Here is a 15,867-nt window from a genome sequence, read left to right on the forward strand (position 1 = left end):
CTTCTCCCCCTCCTTCTTCCCCTTCTTCCTCTCCTCCTCCTTCTCCTCCTTCTCCTCTCCCTCCTCCCCCTCTCCCTTCTCCTCCCCCTCCTTCTCCCCTCTCCCCCTCATCCCCCTCCTCCCCTTCCGCCTCTTCTTTCTTTCCCCTCCTCCTTCTTCTCCTTCTTCTTCTCCTTCTCCTCATCCTCTTTCTCTCCTCCTCTCCCTCCTCCTTCACCTCCTCCTCCTTCTCCCCTCCCCCTCCTCCTCCTCTCCCTTCTCCTTCACCTCCTCCTTCTCCTCATCCTCTTTCTCTCCTCCTCCTCCTCTCCCTCCAGTCAGAGCTCTGCCTTCTTCAGGTGTGGCTGATATAACATTACACCAGTTTCAGGTGTACAATGTAATGATTCAGTCTTTGTGTATATCTTATAAAATGTTCACCACAATAAATCCCATGCTAGCTCTTCTTACTCTGTTGTTCTTTATTCCAACTCTGTATTCTCAAAGTTTCTTACTATTCCAAGAAGACCATGCTCATTCAACCCTCCTACCTTTTCGCTGCTGGCCCTTCCCCCTCCTCCTGTCTGACTGCCTCCTCCTCACCCACTACGGCTCATCTCCAGGGTCCAAAATACCACCTTCCAGGGCTGCCTTTCCCACAGTCCGTCCTCTACATTCCAGACCCAAAGAAGCCTTCCTCTCACAGGTGGATCCTGACAGAATACTGTCACTTGGAGTCTGCTTACCATTTCTCAACAGCAATGTGCCCAGGCTGGTACATGATGAAGTCAGGCTATAAACCTATGATTATCTGTCTCCAAAATGAAATAGATCTTCAGAGCTGTGCAAGCGTGTGTGTGTGTGTGTGTGTGTGTGTGTGTGCGTGCGCGCGTGCATGCGCATGGAGAAAGGGAGAAAGATGGTTCTCGGTGGAACAAACGTCTATAATTCCAGCCTTTGTTTCTATAGTGTTCAGTAACATGCGGTGAAGGAACAGAGGTGAGGCAGGTCCTCTGCAGGGCTGGAGACCACTGCGCAGGGGAGAAGCCCCAGTCCTCCAGAGCTTGTCAGCTGCCTCCCTGTCACGGTAGGTGTGACACTGACTGGTTTCACTGCACTGACCATGGTCTTTAAGCCTCAAAAAAAACGAATTTCAGGACAATCTCTGGAATTCCTGTTTGCTTATCAAATAATAATCTAAGGAAAACCCCTCTTGAGACATGAGCCGGATAGTGTTTTTCCAGATGAGAGTTTGAGCTATATCATAACCACTGCAGCCTTCGTGGTTCCTTTCAGGTGCTAATGCTGGGGTGAGGGCATGATGTTTGTCTGAAGCTACTGCTGATTTGTCTTTCTAGTAGGAGAAGCGACTTACTTTCTCTCTGTGATTGTCTTTACAATTTCACATCAGTTGTGAATGGCATAGTATGGCAGAAGGTTTTGAAATATATTACTGTAGTTGTTCAGTTTAGGCATGTGGGTAATAAACATCCTTCACAAAGCCGTGTCTGTCATCTGTCCCTCCATATGGGTGCGCTTCAGCTAGGGCATTGCAGAATAGGCACCTTGCACGCATGCAGACGTCTGCCCAGCCTGCCTCCTTGCTGTATTGCAAAAGCAGAGCGCACTTTATTTTCAACTACGTACCAGTGTGCTATGGTAAAACAAAATATATGTTGGATGGTTTCAGTTTCTGTCACTCTGTCTCCTTCTTCCTCCTTTTGGGTGGTTTTCTTTCTTTACATCCATCTCTGTCCTCTGTCTCATTTTGTATCGCCATTTGCTGGCTTCTGTCTCTCATTTTCTGTGTTGGTCCACTCTTGCTTCCTGTCTCTCTGACTTACTGTCATTTGCAGCCTATAGGTTGCTCACTTTCTCTGTGTCTGTCACATACCCTTTTCAGCCTTGTTCTTCTCTCTCTCCCTGCCTCCACCCCTTCTCTCTTTCCCTCTCTTCTGTCTCCTCATCTCTTCCTGTCTCCTTTTCCCATATTCCTTCTTTCTCTCCCTAACCTCTCCCTCCAGGCTTTTTCTAGCTCATGTGTCTGTGTCTCTCTTTCCCCCCCATCTTTCTCGTTCTCAGGTTGCTCTTCCCTTTCTCCCCCTCCCTGTTCCTCTGCCTTCCTCTCCCACTCTGTGTCTGTATCTCTCTCTTCATCTCCCCCACCCCCGTCTCTGTCTCTTCCCTTCCTCACCTTCTTTCTTTCTCTCTCCCAGCCCCTGTGTCTCTGTTCCTCTGCGGTGTCTGGCTCTCTTTCTTCTTGTACCTTCCACTGCCCAGCCTGTTTCTTTCTCTCTTTCTCTCCCCCCGCCCCCCGCCCCACCGCCACCTCATACATCCTCCCTATTCTGTTCCTCCCTTACCCACCCCACCTCCCCTCTCACAAGCTTCCTCTTCAATGCCATTCTTCTAAATCTGTACCTCATGACATCTGTGGATGTTACTGTCACACTGGTGAGACTTGGGACTCAAAAAGTTGCCTATTTGTTGGTCTACACTATAGGAAGCCCTTAATACCGACCTCTGTTGAATGGTACTTTCTTTTTTTTTCAAGGAAATTGTCAAGGCACTGTTGTATCAAATGTCTCACCTTTTTTTGAGGAAATTTCACATCAAGTCCTTTAAACCTTACAAATTATTTCACTATAAATTTTTATTTGAAATGCATGGGAGCAAGAATAAGTATGACCATGAGGGGGAGACAAAGGACTTATGTATTTCATCATTTTTCTCTGGAAAAGTATATTTAAAAATTCAAAACACAAGCCAAAGCCAAAAGAACAAACTTTACCCAGTTAGAAACTGTGAAGTTCACTGTTGCCATAATATTTTATTCTTATGTATTACTGCCAGGAGGCTGGCTAAAAACTTCCTGAGTAAACTTTATTACCTTAATAGCTGATAGAGCTATGTATTTCTGTAAATATGCCCAATTGTCAGAGAGCTGCTTGGTTCTCTTCCTTTAGCTAAAAGAAATCCTTTTTAATTGTACAACAGAGGTGTGAATGAGATGGTCTAACTGTGTTAGGGATTCCACATTCTTGTAGCTGTTCTCTTGCTCTGAAATCCAGGCCCAACAGCCAATTCTACAAGGTCGAAAAGGCCACACATTTCTGTCACACATTTCAAGTAAGCAATACTTCCCTTCAGTCTCAAACTGCAACTAAAATCAAATGGCCTTTTGAGACTATGTGTAAAATGCTTTTCCTTCTTATAATAACTTCCTATAATGATCTGGCCACAGGACAAAACAGCTAAAAAGCTTCCTTAATTTAAGTGATTGATTTTGTCATATGAATCCTTTTCCTAAGCCCCACTTAGATGTACTATTTCATTGTTGCTGTTAAGCCCTTCCCATGTGTCCGGAGGCAAATTACGATAAAATGAATGTATTCTTTTGCTCTTATTTGTTTTTTTCTCAGACTGTCTCTCCCTTTTCCTTCTCTATACAGAGGCATGTTCTGGCCCTAATTAGACCCAGGTTGTGAAGCATTCGGTGCAGTGCTGAGGTGCTCACGCAGAGAGGGGAGACCCACACGTGGACTCAGAGAGAATAGGTCACGCTTTGAGCTGGGCCACAGATGGGGGTGAGGGGGGTGAAGGGAGGCGCAAGGGGGTGAAGGGTCAGAGGGAGAAGAGAATACAAAGTCAAATAAAGTCCTCTCATCTCAGGACCTACAGCCTTAAACATATGGAAGAAGAAATTAATCTTATTTTAAGATATAGGCATAGAAAAGGTAATTCAGAAGTGATAAGGGTATTTGAGGTGAAACCCGTGAATATGACTCACAGGCGTTCACAACATAATTAGATGATTACCTTAGCTAACATCAAATATTTAGACACGTCATACCATCTAATAGATCTGTAAATGTCAGGCAAATACAGGTCATTCCACAATTTGGAAAAGGGATATGGTATTATAACTCTAATAGGTAATTTTATAATTAATTTTATAATTTGTAATCGGTAATAGGTATAGGTGGTAATTTTAGCTGTTTATTGCTCTTGCCAACTGTCTTTTCTTCCCCAAACTTTAGAAAAAAAGGTTCTTTATTTCTTTAGCAATTTATATGGCAGGTTCCTTACCTAGCCATAGGGCATTACTCAGTAACACACTGTAATTTTAAGTGATTATAGTACATAAATGCCACAATTTAGAATTCTTTGTGTTTATGATTTGGACATAGGATCAGTATTTCGGAGTGCACCGAGTTCTTGGGCTCTGCATAAGATATGCCCTAAAATGGCTGAAAATAAGTACAAACTAATGTGTCCATGAGCTCAACGTTTGGAATTTTTTGGAATCTAATTCTTATAATTTATAATAAAAAAAAATTTAAAAATAATAAAAATAGTCCACACACATCTGTATTGTTTTATGAGTGTTACTTTAGTAAGGTACATAAAGTGTTATCGATTCAATGAAATTAAATTTTAAAACCATGAATTTTTCAAACGAATGTTGGTATACTTTACCCAAAGTTATGCTTTCAAATAACAAATAGCCTAAGAATATTCAGTAGTGAAAATGAAACCATTGCATTGACTCTGGATATTATTTGATTCTTTCAGTAATACATTTTTAAGATTTAATTTGTTCCAACAGGTCTTTAGAATTTATTATGATTTTAAATTTAGATTTAATGTAGAAGCTACTCTATTAGAAAGCCAGAAAGACCGTAAAATTAAAAAAACACACACACACACACAAAAAAAAACAGGGAGCATCTATACGGCTCAGTTGGTTGGGCATCCAACTTTGACTCAGGTCATGATCTCATAGTCTGTGGGTTCGAGCCCCGCGTCAGGCCCTGTGCTGACAGCTCTCAGAGCCTGGAGCCTGCTTCAGATTCTGTGTCTTCCTCTCTCTCTGCACCTCTCCCCCCGCCCTCCATATTCTCTCTCTGTCTCTCTCTGTCTCTCTCAAAAATAAACATTAAAAAAAAGGTACTGAACAAAAAGAAAAAAAAAAAGAAGTCTCCTTTATATCCTACAAATATTTGTGCCAAAATGAATCCTATTTTCTCATTCTAAAATGAGATATGTGTTCCTACTAGGAAGAGAAAGTACCCTCAATCTGCAGACTCTTGACAGAGATATTAAAATGGTGGTCAACCCAAGTGCTCTGCACATAAAGAACTACGTCAGTGAATTTCTCCAAATGTTCATACTTTTTATTGAGGTATAACTGACATATAACTTTATGTTAGTTTCAGATGCAATATAATGATTTGATATCTTTATACATTGTGAAATGCTTACAACCATAAGTCTGGTTAATATCTGTCATAATATATAGTTACAAAGTTATTTTTTCTTGCAATGAGAATGTCAAAGATCTACCTTTGGCAGTTTTTAAATATGCAATACAATATTTAGTCATTTGGACATTTATTTTATGACTAAAAATTTCTACCTTTTGACCGCCTTCACCCGTTTCACCTACTCCCCAGCCCCTTCCTCTGGCAACCACCATTCTGTTCTCTGTATCAATGAGGTTTTATTTTTCGATTCCTCACACAAGTGAGATCATGCAGTATTTGTCTTCCTCTGAGTTGTTTCATTCAGCATGATGCCTCGAAGGTCCATCCATGTTGTAAATGGCAAGATTTCATTCTTTTTTATAACTGAGTGATACTCCATTGCAGTATATATATCACAATTTCTGTATCCATTCATCCACCCATCACTGGATGTTTATTTCCATGTCTTGGCTATTGTAAATAATGGCGCAGTAAACATGGGGTGCAAATGTCTTTTAGAATTGGTGTTATCATTTTCTTCAGATAAATACCCCTTCTCGGAATTATTGGATCATATGGTTGTTATATTTTTAATTAAAAAAAAATTTTTTTAACATTTATATATTATTGAGAGGCAGAGAGACACAGAGCATGAGCAGGGGAGGGGTCGAGAGATGGAGAGACCCAGAATCTGAAGCAGGTTCCAGGGTCTGAGCTGTCAGCACAGAGCCCGACGCGGGGCTGGAACCCACGAACCGCGAGATCATGACCTGAGCCGAAGTCGGACGCTTAACCGACTGAGCCACCCAGGCGCCCCTATTTTTAATTTTTTAAGGAGTCTCCACATTGTTGTCTGTAGTAGATCCACCAATTTACATTCCCACCACTAACCTTCGTATTTTTTTAACTTTTATTTTTATTTTTATTTTTATTTTTTATTTTTGAGACAGAGACAGAGCATGAACAGGGGAGGGGCAGAGAGAGAGGGAGACACAGAATCTGAAACGGGCTCCAGGCTCAGAGCTGGCAGCACAGAGCCCGACGCGGGGCTCGAACTCACGGATCGTGAGATCATGACCTGAGCCAAAGTCGGACGCTCAACCGACTGAGCCACCCAGGCGCCCCATAACCTTCGTATTTTTAATGAAAGACTCGTTTAGATAACTCCCATTAATGTTAGATTTTACTTAAAATTTTTTATATTCATAAACAATTTTAATTCTTCCCCTTTATTTTATGTTTAGATGTATGTGTTATTTTGTCTTTTAATTTTTACAGATGAGCCATGTTTGGGAGACAAGTCCATCTTCTGTCAAATGGAGGTGCTGGCACGATACTGCTCCATACCAGGTTATAACAAGTTATGTTGTGAATCATGTAGCAAGCGCAGTAGCACCCTGCCACCACCATACCTTCCAGAAGCTGCTGAAACTCATGATGATGCTATCTTTAACCCTAGTGACCTCCCTGGATCTCTAGCAGTGCCTACATCTTTGGTTCCTTACCATTCAGAGCCCCCTGCTGAGAAGAAATCTTTGAGTAGGATTTCTTCAGTGGGAGGTCCAAATGCAGTCACTGCCTCCAGGCCAAACAGTAAACCTGATGGTGCTAACTTACCCCAGAGGAGAGCTCAGCAAGCAGGAAGCAAGACTCTGAGACTGGCCTCCCCACTCGCCAAGAGTGGCCACCTCAACTCATCTTCAGAAATGGCTGCCGCCCACTTCCTTGCAGTCAGTGATTCAATAGGTGCTTCTTCTCAGGCAAGAACCTCAAAGAAAGATGAAAAAATTATTGACAAGAGACGTCCCATAAGATCACCTACTTTGGAAAGATGAGAAAGTGAACCTCAACGGCTAGCAATCAGAGGAAAACCCGGACAAGCTCTCTCTCCCCGTGGTGCATACTTGTTTCAAGTGTAAATCTCCGTAAATTGTCAACTCATTTTATCTGTACGTGGAGGAACAAAAAGTGCTGGTTCACTTTCTAGTTGCTTTCATCCTCCTTTTGTTCTGCACTGACTCATTTACCAGAATTCATTGGAAGAAAGCGCCAAAGATTATTAATAGAAGGAAAGTAAGTTGCTAAGTGTGTTGGTCACTCTCTAAAGCAGCAAGAGGACTGGAACCAATTATGTATATCAGCTGATTTTTTTTTATTTTTAAAAAGTTACACTAAAAACAAAAAAAGAGGTGCCAACAGTTTACACTTTAACAAAATATTTTGGAAATGGAGCAAAGAATTCTTAGACTTGTATTCCTATTTATCTATATTAGAAGTATTGTATGAGCGAATTTGCAGCTGTCGTGTAAATACTGTATATTGCAGAAATCAGTATTATTTTAAGAGATGTGTTCTCAAATGATTGTTTACTATATTACATTTCTGGATGCTCTAGATGCCTGTTGTTGAGTATTGCCTTATTTGACACTCTATGGGTTGATTTTCAAAGCAGAATATTATGAACAAGAAGAATCGTAGCTGCTGACGACACAAAGGGTGTTGTTGTGTGGTTTTGTTTAATCAACAATGCGATACGTACATCACAGAAAAAGAAAAATCAGATGTGCTGCAGATGTACAGATTTCCACTTACCTATTACCTTCCAGCCTTTAAATAAAAAGGGGTAGGATTGGTGTCTTAGTATACTTGTGGTCACAGGGAACAGAGACTAGTAAGTTAGCCTGTGCAAGACAAAATTAAAACCCTACTACCAGGACCCCAATAGGCACCGCTGAAGTGTCCTGTGTTCTTGTGTTGTTTTTTCTTTTCCCTTTGTTGACATATACAAACGGTTATACTCAATGTACTGTAATAACAACAAAGGGAAAATGTTTCGAGATCATTTGTTTGTATGTTGGTAGCCGAGAAAAGCATCAACGAACTACAGTTGATACCCAAGTATAGCAGGACTCTGGGGCTTTGGAAGAAGATTCAAGAAAGTATTTGTCAATGGTTGCAATATTTATTTTCTGCATGGTTCATATCCAAATGTTCACAACCACAATGCATCTGACTGCAATAATGTGCTAGTAATTTATGTCAGTGGTCACCTTGCTCACAGTGAAGCCAGAAATGCTCTCTCCAGGGAGTAGATGTAAAGTACTTGTAAATAGAATTCAGAACTGAAGATATTTATTAAAAGGTGATTTTTTTCTTGATAGTATTTTTATGTACTAAATATTTACGCTAGTATCAATGACATATTTTAGTAAACTAGAGAGACACAATTAGAGATGCACATTTTGCGCATGGAAGAGAAATGTAAGCAAATACAGCAGCCAAATGAAAGAGCTAAAATTAAATTCAATTTTATGCACACTTTTTGCATTTTGAAAGTAGTTGATACAGAGTTAATGACTTATTCCCATTGAATGACACATAAAATAGTATGGACTCAGATAGCTGTTTAATGAAATGATGAATTAGAAACACTTTTTTTTAAGTATATGAAAGAGATAAATACTTAGAAGAAAAAAGAAAGTGTTGTGAGCATAATGTTTTTGAGGTCAGTTCCTGAACTGTCTAAAAATGTATTATGCGAACGAACTACAGTGATGTTAACCTCTCCAAGCACAGAATGTACAGGGACCTTTGCGTGTTAACCATGGCAAACTCACAGCTTCTCCTACTGACTCCGTACCTCTGAAGAATCGCCTGCTACTTCATGTAAGACTTTTCAAGTTGAACTGAACGAGGTGAATTCCAGATAGGAAAACAATCTCTGAACCTCAAGCAGAAGTCATTTTTTTTCCCCTAAAAACTTCCCAGGAATGAAATTCTCTCTAGTTTGCTTGCATATGTATGCATCTGGTCCACAGGAGAATACAGAGCAAGATCGTCACACGCATACAACCTCCCACAAAGTTGTACATATTTGTTATACTTCTGGTCTCTGAGCTTCCTTTTCTACTAAGCTAAAAATTCCTTCGGATCAAAGTGTAAACTACTGATGCTGTTTGTTGTATTGGGAGCACGTAGCAATAAAAATGGTAACAAAACATAGACCTGGCTCTATCTAGGTTTCATCATTACATTCATCACTGGGTAACGGAAACTTCTTTTCCTCCTGCAAAGTGAAATGGTATCAAATGCATTAGCTCCTCAGACTTTCTCTATAGAGGCTCAAATAAAATGACAGTGTCTCCTACCCTCACACCAGGATGTATCATAATATGTTTTTAATTAAAAAAAAAAGAGAGAGAGAGAGAGAGAGAGACTATGAGTGGTCGCTTTTTGCTGAAAGCCATCCCACAGAACTATGAAGAGGAAGAGAGAAAAGGGCAATAAGGCTAGGATGTGTGAGAAGGAAAAGAGGGACTTCTGTTTTTAAATGTGCAATCCCAGAGTGGTTTTTAAAGAAAAGGTGCCCACCAGTTTTGAACCTTATTATCTGAGGATTGCTGGGAATATATGACACCTGACTCAGGAGGGTGGGCAGGAATGAGACATCATGCCTGGGGCGGGGCGGGGCGGAGAGAGGGCGCTATATTGCCATGGTTACCAGTTTACACTGCAAAAGCAGACCAACTGGAGTTTGAACTGCACCTGTATCTTTATCCTGAGTGATCCTGGGTAACTAGACTAAATGTCAGTTTCCTCATCTGTAAAATGGGAGGCAGAACTGTCAAACATCATTGCATAATTGCTGTGAGAAATGAGAGAGTAAAGTTGTTAGCACAGGGCTTAACACATAATGGCTCTCAATAAACATTAAGTATCATCATTGTCCTTGTATTGTCCCTAGCCCCCTCTTCCTCATCTTCATTATGTGCCCAAACCACAGCCTTCCTCTAGGGTTCACGGTCATTATGTGTCATTAATGGTGGTAAAGAACATAGTTTCAGGAATCTAAAGATAAGCATTTAACTTTAAAAATTAATAGGAGGGACAAACTCGCTAAAAATGATCTCTAGTCATCAGTTTTGAAACATTGTAGCTAATTATGTCCACTCTCCCTTTACAAACCATAAGTAGTCAAACTAAAGAATACTAATTCTGTATGTCTGCAAAAAATGCCCAGTGGTGAAATAATGCCCCAGACTATTAGCAAATAAAATATTTTTCATATATTTACATTAATACACTTGGCAGAAATATCAAGTCACTCCTTTACACACAGCTCATATTTCCTTCATGAGGAAGCTGCTTAAATATGTGATATAAAAGAAAAAAATTCACTTGAAGAATGATGAAAACATAGAGAACCAAAAAAGACATCATCATTTGTTACAAAAGTATTAAAAAGAGAGGTAAAGAAGGTTATAGTAAAAGTACTTACAATGCAATAAAATATAAAAACCATAGGCATAGGCATTATCAACACATCAACTAGCATTAGAAAACGTAAGTTTTGGGCCCCAATACTTGAGGAATTTACTTAGAGCTAGAAACGATATTTTAAAAATTGGTTAAATACTGCTTACGAAGGAAAGAAAGCATAACCTAAAATTGTCATGAAAAACACAAATTCCACGGGCGCCTGGGTGGCTCAGTCAGTCGAGCATCAACTTTGGCTCATGTCGTGATCTCACAGTTCGTAAGTTCGAGCCCCACATCGGGGTCTGTGCTGTCTGTGCACAGCCTGCTTCAGATCCTCTGTTCTCTCTCTCTCTCTCTCTCTCTCTCTCCCTCCCTCCCTCTCTCTCTGCCCCTTCCCCACTTGTGCTCTCTCTCTCCCAAAAATAAGTAAAGGAAAAAACATTTAAAAAACCCCAAAATGTGTTGTATGGAAACCAATTTGACAATAAATTTCATATATTGAAAAAAATAAAAATAAAAATAAAAAATAAAAAAACCCAAAATGCTAAAACGAAACAAAATGCTATAAATCTCTGCAACATCGTCACAGAGGTCACCTAAGTATTAGATTCCCCATCTTGAGAAGTGGCAAGAGTTCCTTGTACGAGTGCAAATAATACTCCGTCTTTGGCCCTCCATCTTGTTCTCCCCTCTGGCACACAGATGGCGACACTTTAGATAACTAGGAGAAGGTCTCTGGCACACAGGTGGCACCACTTTAGATAACTACCCTGGGACCTCACAGGGTGCTCCTCATTCCATAAAAGCTGAGGATTAAGGCCCTACTAGGAGCAGAGAATGGTAGTACCGTCTGGATCACTCAGCAGTCCGTCCACATGCCAGATCGCTCCTGTCTGTAAGTTACCCTGAATTAAAAAAAACAAAAACAAAAACAACTCTGTAAATGGTGCCGAGTGGCTTGCTCCGTTTTTTGGTATTTCAGTGCCTTCTCAGTATGAAGCATACATCGCTGACCCTCCTTCACCTTCTAACAGTTGGTTAGTCTGCCGGATACCAAAAACGAAATAAGCATGAGTGAAGGGGCTGACCTGCGGAAAGCCCACTGTTTCTGGGGGAAATCCCAAGCTGGCCAGCCACCGCCATGCGGGGAGACTCGATCAGCTCTTTTGAGTGTTTTGGACCAGTGCAGGAGTACGGCGATACCCTAAAATCGCCCGTGGGATTGCTAGCTATCCTCTCAGAAATGGTGAGAAAGCAACAGGGCAGAGAAGCGGTGGCCGCGTGGGTGTTAGGACTGTGGGGTCCTGGGAAAGAAGATAGTAGATACTGTATTTTATAGTCAGCCTGGGGGCATGGCGTGGGACTTTAGTGTCTGTCTTTGCCCCTGTGGGTTGTTAGCCCATCGCTACAGTCATCCCTGTGGTGGCTGACTTAAGTAAAGCCAAAAGAATCCATTTTAAGGGAACTAGATGGGTTGAAAAACAGGGAGAAACAAAGGATACTGCCGATAATAAAATGGTGGAAAGGGGGCCCATCAAGGTTTCTCATAGACAATTGTGGCAAGATATAATATTATCCGGGACCCCGAGAGGAAATACAAACAACCCAGTTTGGGCTTGCTAAGCCTCAAAAGAAAGCTCAATAAACCAGGTGTGTCACTGCATGCCCCTCCAATAACTGGGGGACTCCCGAGGTGGATACCCCCTACCACTAGAGAGTAGGGCTTGGCCAGTGTTGCCCTCTAGTTCATACAACAGGGGGCAGCCGGAGGCCCCACATCGAATTAACCATTATTGGTCTAGCACTGACAGATGGTACCAGCTCTAATAGACACAGTAACTGAATGCACACTTATATTTGGAAGCCCCCTCAAAATTTCAGGGAGAAATAAAGGCTATTGATGACTATGGGGACAAATGATCAAAGTCAGACACACTAACCTCCTCGCTGTTTTCTAGTGCGTATTTCCCCCATTGCTGAGTATAATTTGGACATAGATATTTTACAGGATCTGGATCTAAATACAATGACTGGCAAATTCGGGTTGGGTATCTGAGTAGTGAAACCTCTAGTCGCAGGTCATGCAAAATGGGAATCTATACAGCTGCTAGTTACCCAGAGAATAGTATAAGCACAATGCCGGATGTGGGTTGTGAATTAGACGTAAGTTCATATCCAGGAGGCTTTGGCTGGGGCTTGTGGCAACGACAAAATGGAAAATCAGTGTTAGTTTCAGGTGTACCGTGTCCTGATTCAACAATGCTAAGCATCGCCTGGTGCTTATCATCTATTTAACCCATTCCCTCACCCCTCCCCTCTAAGATCAATAAGAATCTGTTCTCCTTAGAATGTGCCACCACTGGAAACATTGGTTACATTTCCAAGACTTTGTGTGGAATGCCATATTTGAGAAAGACTTGCGCAGGCTCAGATATGACCAGATAGCTTTAAGGGACTAAGATTGACTTTATGGACCCAGTGAAGCCCTTTGGAAAAAATTAGGCTGATACCTTGCTTACAGGGTTCCCAGGAACCATACCAGGTGAATAAGGAAGGTGACTGCTTGGAAGGTTCGGGAATCTAAGGATATTTGGGGGGGAACTCAAAAAGAGAGGAAGTAACTGAAATCTATAGGTATTGCTGGCAAGTCTGATTTGGTTTAGCTCTTAACCTTGAAAGACTATTAAAAGCTCAATCTGAAGTTCCTTATAAGAAGTTCCAGTGTCATGAGCATGCTATGAAGGCGATATACACATGAGTTACGACTTTCCACAATGTCAGCTGTATTCAAGCATAAAGGAAGGTTAACATAATTGTAAGCAGGTTCAGGATTCCAAACTCTGTGACCTTTCACCATGTGTTTAACTTGGCTTCTTACATGTCACACAAAGCAAAGCACAAGACAAGTCACACAAGAAACAAGATGGAACAAGGGGTTGGAAGTTAATGAACCAGATGTGAGCACGCAGTTGAGATGAGGTCTTGGTCAGATCCAAGTTAGCTATCAGCACTTGCTACTTATTACGTGCCAGCAGTGAAGGATCCTAGATCTCTGAGCCTCGACTATTGGGTGATACACCACATTTGTCAAAGGTGACTCCTTTAGCTATGTAAATTAGCTATGATTTAGTTCTGGTTATATTCTCAAAGATATGATGCTATACCAACCATGTATATTCTACCCATCTTGCAACTGATGGTTGGATCCATGAAAAAAATTGTTGCATACCTGGATCAATCAGTGTCACTAAGCCCAGTGTCAAAAATCAATTCCCAATGTTTCCCAACATGCTGGTGATCTTCTTTGTGTAATTGAGGTTATATTAGCCAAAGGATAGCAAAAAATGTATTGGATCTAATTTTTCTAATTGGATATACCAGTATGATCACTTCTTCATTATGTAGGTTGAGTTCAGATTTTTTTTTTTCAACGTTTATTTATTTTTGGGACAGCGAGAGACAGAGCATGAACGGGGGAGGGGCAGAGAGAGAGGGAGACACAGAATCGGAAACAGGCTCCAGGCTCTGAGCCATCAGCCCAGAGCCTGACGCGGGGCTGGAACTCCCGGACCGCAAGATCGTGACCTGGCTGAAGTCGGACGCTTAACCGACTGCGCCACCCAGGCGCCCCTGAGTTCAGATTTTTGATGTTAAGGTAGCATTATATGTGCCAGTCATATGTCAAGTAATTTACAAACAGATGTGTCATAGATGGCAATAACATTGGAGAAATTGAGTTGTGTCTTATACCATGTAGGCATGAAAGGACCTAAGGTGATGGAATCATAGCTGCAAGGTTATTAAAATTGCCTAGTTTAAAAAAGGTCGGTGGGGTGCTTGGGTGGCTCAATCGGTTGAGCATCTGACTTCAGCTTAGGTCATGATCTCATGATTCATGAGTTCAAGCCCTATGTTGGGCTCTGTGCAGACAGCTCAGAGCCTGCTTCTGTGTCTCCCTCTCTCTCTGCCCCAACCCCACTCACACTGTCTCTTTCTCTCTCAAAAATAAACATTAAAAAAAATTGAGTATGATTACAGGTTAAGATCATGTTACCCCACTTACCTCTCCCATGCTAGAACTCATTTAGAGATGACTGTATGGGAATTATAGACGGTTCCAGGAACTATTTTTTTTTTCAATTTTTTAAAAATGTTTATTTTTGGGAGAGACAGAGACAGGGTGTGAGCGGGGGAGGGGCAGAGAGAAAGGGAGAGAGAATCCGGAACAGGCTCCAGGCTCTGAGCTGTCAGCACAGAGCTCAACACGGGGCTCAAACTCACAACTGTGAGATCATGACCTGAGATGTAGTCGGACGCTCAACCGACTGAGCCACCCGGGCGCCCTGGAACCATTTTAACTATGTTATGTTAACTGGTAGTTTATAAGTTGTGGGATGTTAGCTTGCAGTAGAGGACTCCATGACAGGTAGTCCTTAAAGCCATAACCATTATCTCTAAAAATATTCTACCATGTAATTGTATCCAATTTTTGATCAGTATGGATCATGTCTGAAAGTGTTATCATTAGAAGAGATTTCAATTCCATGAAGGCATGGTGCAATCTACATTGTGGGGATATCTCCAATGATGGAGGGCTTATGTGGCATCCATGTGTAAACTTTGTGTCACCATTCCATTGTATACTATATCCTGTATATGGAAGTGTGAATTAAATTCGTCAATCCCATTAAGTGAGAGTTGCCTAATTATAGCATTGTTCGAGAGCTTTGATTTTGTCCTATTACGATTTGGCATGCAGAAGGTATCAGCAGCTGAATTTGATCTTATCTGTGCTGTTCTAGAGCAATTTACTAGTCCACCAGGGTAATGCCCCCACTCTGTAAAAAATTGTTTTAAAATCTGAATTGTTCCAAATGGATAGTTGAGGTGCTGGTTCCCTGAATATTCTGTGCAAAAATATCCCTTTTTGGGTGCTGATGTAAGGCTCAGTTGAAAGCATGACAGAACTGGTTTTAAAAGCGTTGGTCTTGTAGCAGTGTCCCTGTGTAGATGCATGGAAAAAGTACCTTTAAAGCTTTTCACGCATGTTAACGTCCAACTATGGCATAATTGTTCCATATAATGTGTTTTCAATGCAATTACAGCCGGTGCAAATGTTCTATTTCCTCTTTTATATAATTCTTTAGGTGTTAAATAGGTTGATGAAACCTTGGCACACAAAGTGCCATGTTTGTTATATTGTGTATCTTTACGTCTCATAAAAATTGTCAAAAAATGGGGGCGCCTGGGTGATTCAGTTGGTTATGAGTCTGACTCTTCATTTCAGCTCAGATCATGATCTCACACTTCATGGGATGTAGCCCTGCACCAGCATCTGTGATGGCAGTGCAGAACCTACTGGAGATTCTTTCTGTCTCTCTCT

At 41.3% G+C, this 15,867-nt stretch overlaps 1 protein-coding gene across 2 annotated transcripts in view; it reads left to right on the forward strand.

Annotated features, from left to right (window-relative positions):
• ADAMTS3 (ADAM metallopeptidase with thrombospondin type 1 motif 3) overlaps positions 1–9,227 on the forward strand; it is a 278,234-nt gene extending 269,007 nt beyond the window's left edge. For both annotated transcript variants that reach the window (XM_040481522.1, XM_040481533.1), the window contains exons 21-22: positions 949–1,066; positions 6,504–9,227. In XM_040481522.1, coding sequence (XP_040337456.1) covers positions 949–1,066; positions 6,504–7,060 — 675 coding nt within the window. In that variant the 3' untranslated portion in view covers positions 7,061–9,227. The remainder of the gene's footprint in view (positions 1–948; positions 1,067–6,503) is intronic.
• Positions 9,228–15,867: the final 6,640 nt, after the last annotated feature.

Source organism: Herpailurus yagouaroundi, unplaced genomic scaffold (genome assembly GCF_014898765.1).
Source record: "Herpailurus yagouaroundi ecotype Mexico unplaced genomic scaffold, PumYag 28, whole genome shotgun sequence".
NCBI classification, from domain to species: Eukaryota; Metazoa; Chordata; class Mammalia; order Carnivora; family Felidae; genus Herpailurus; species Herpailurus yagouaroundi.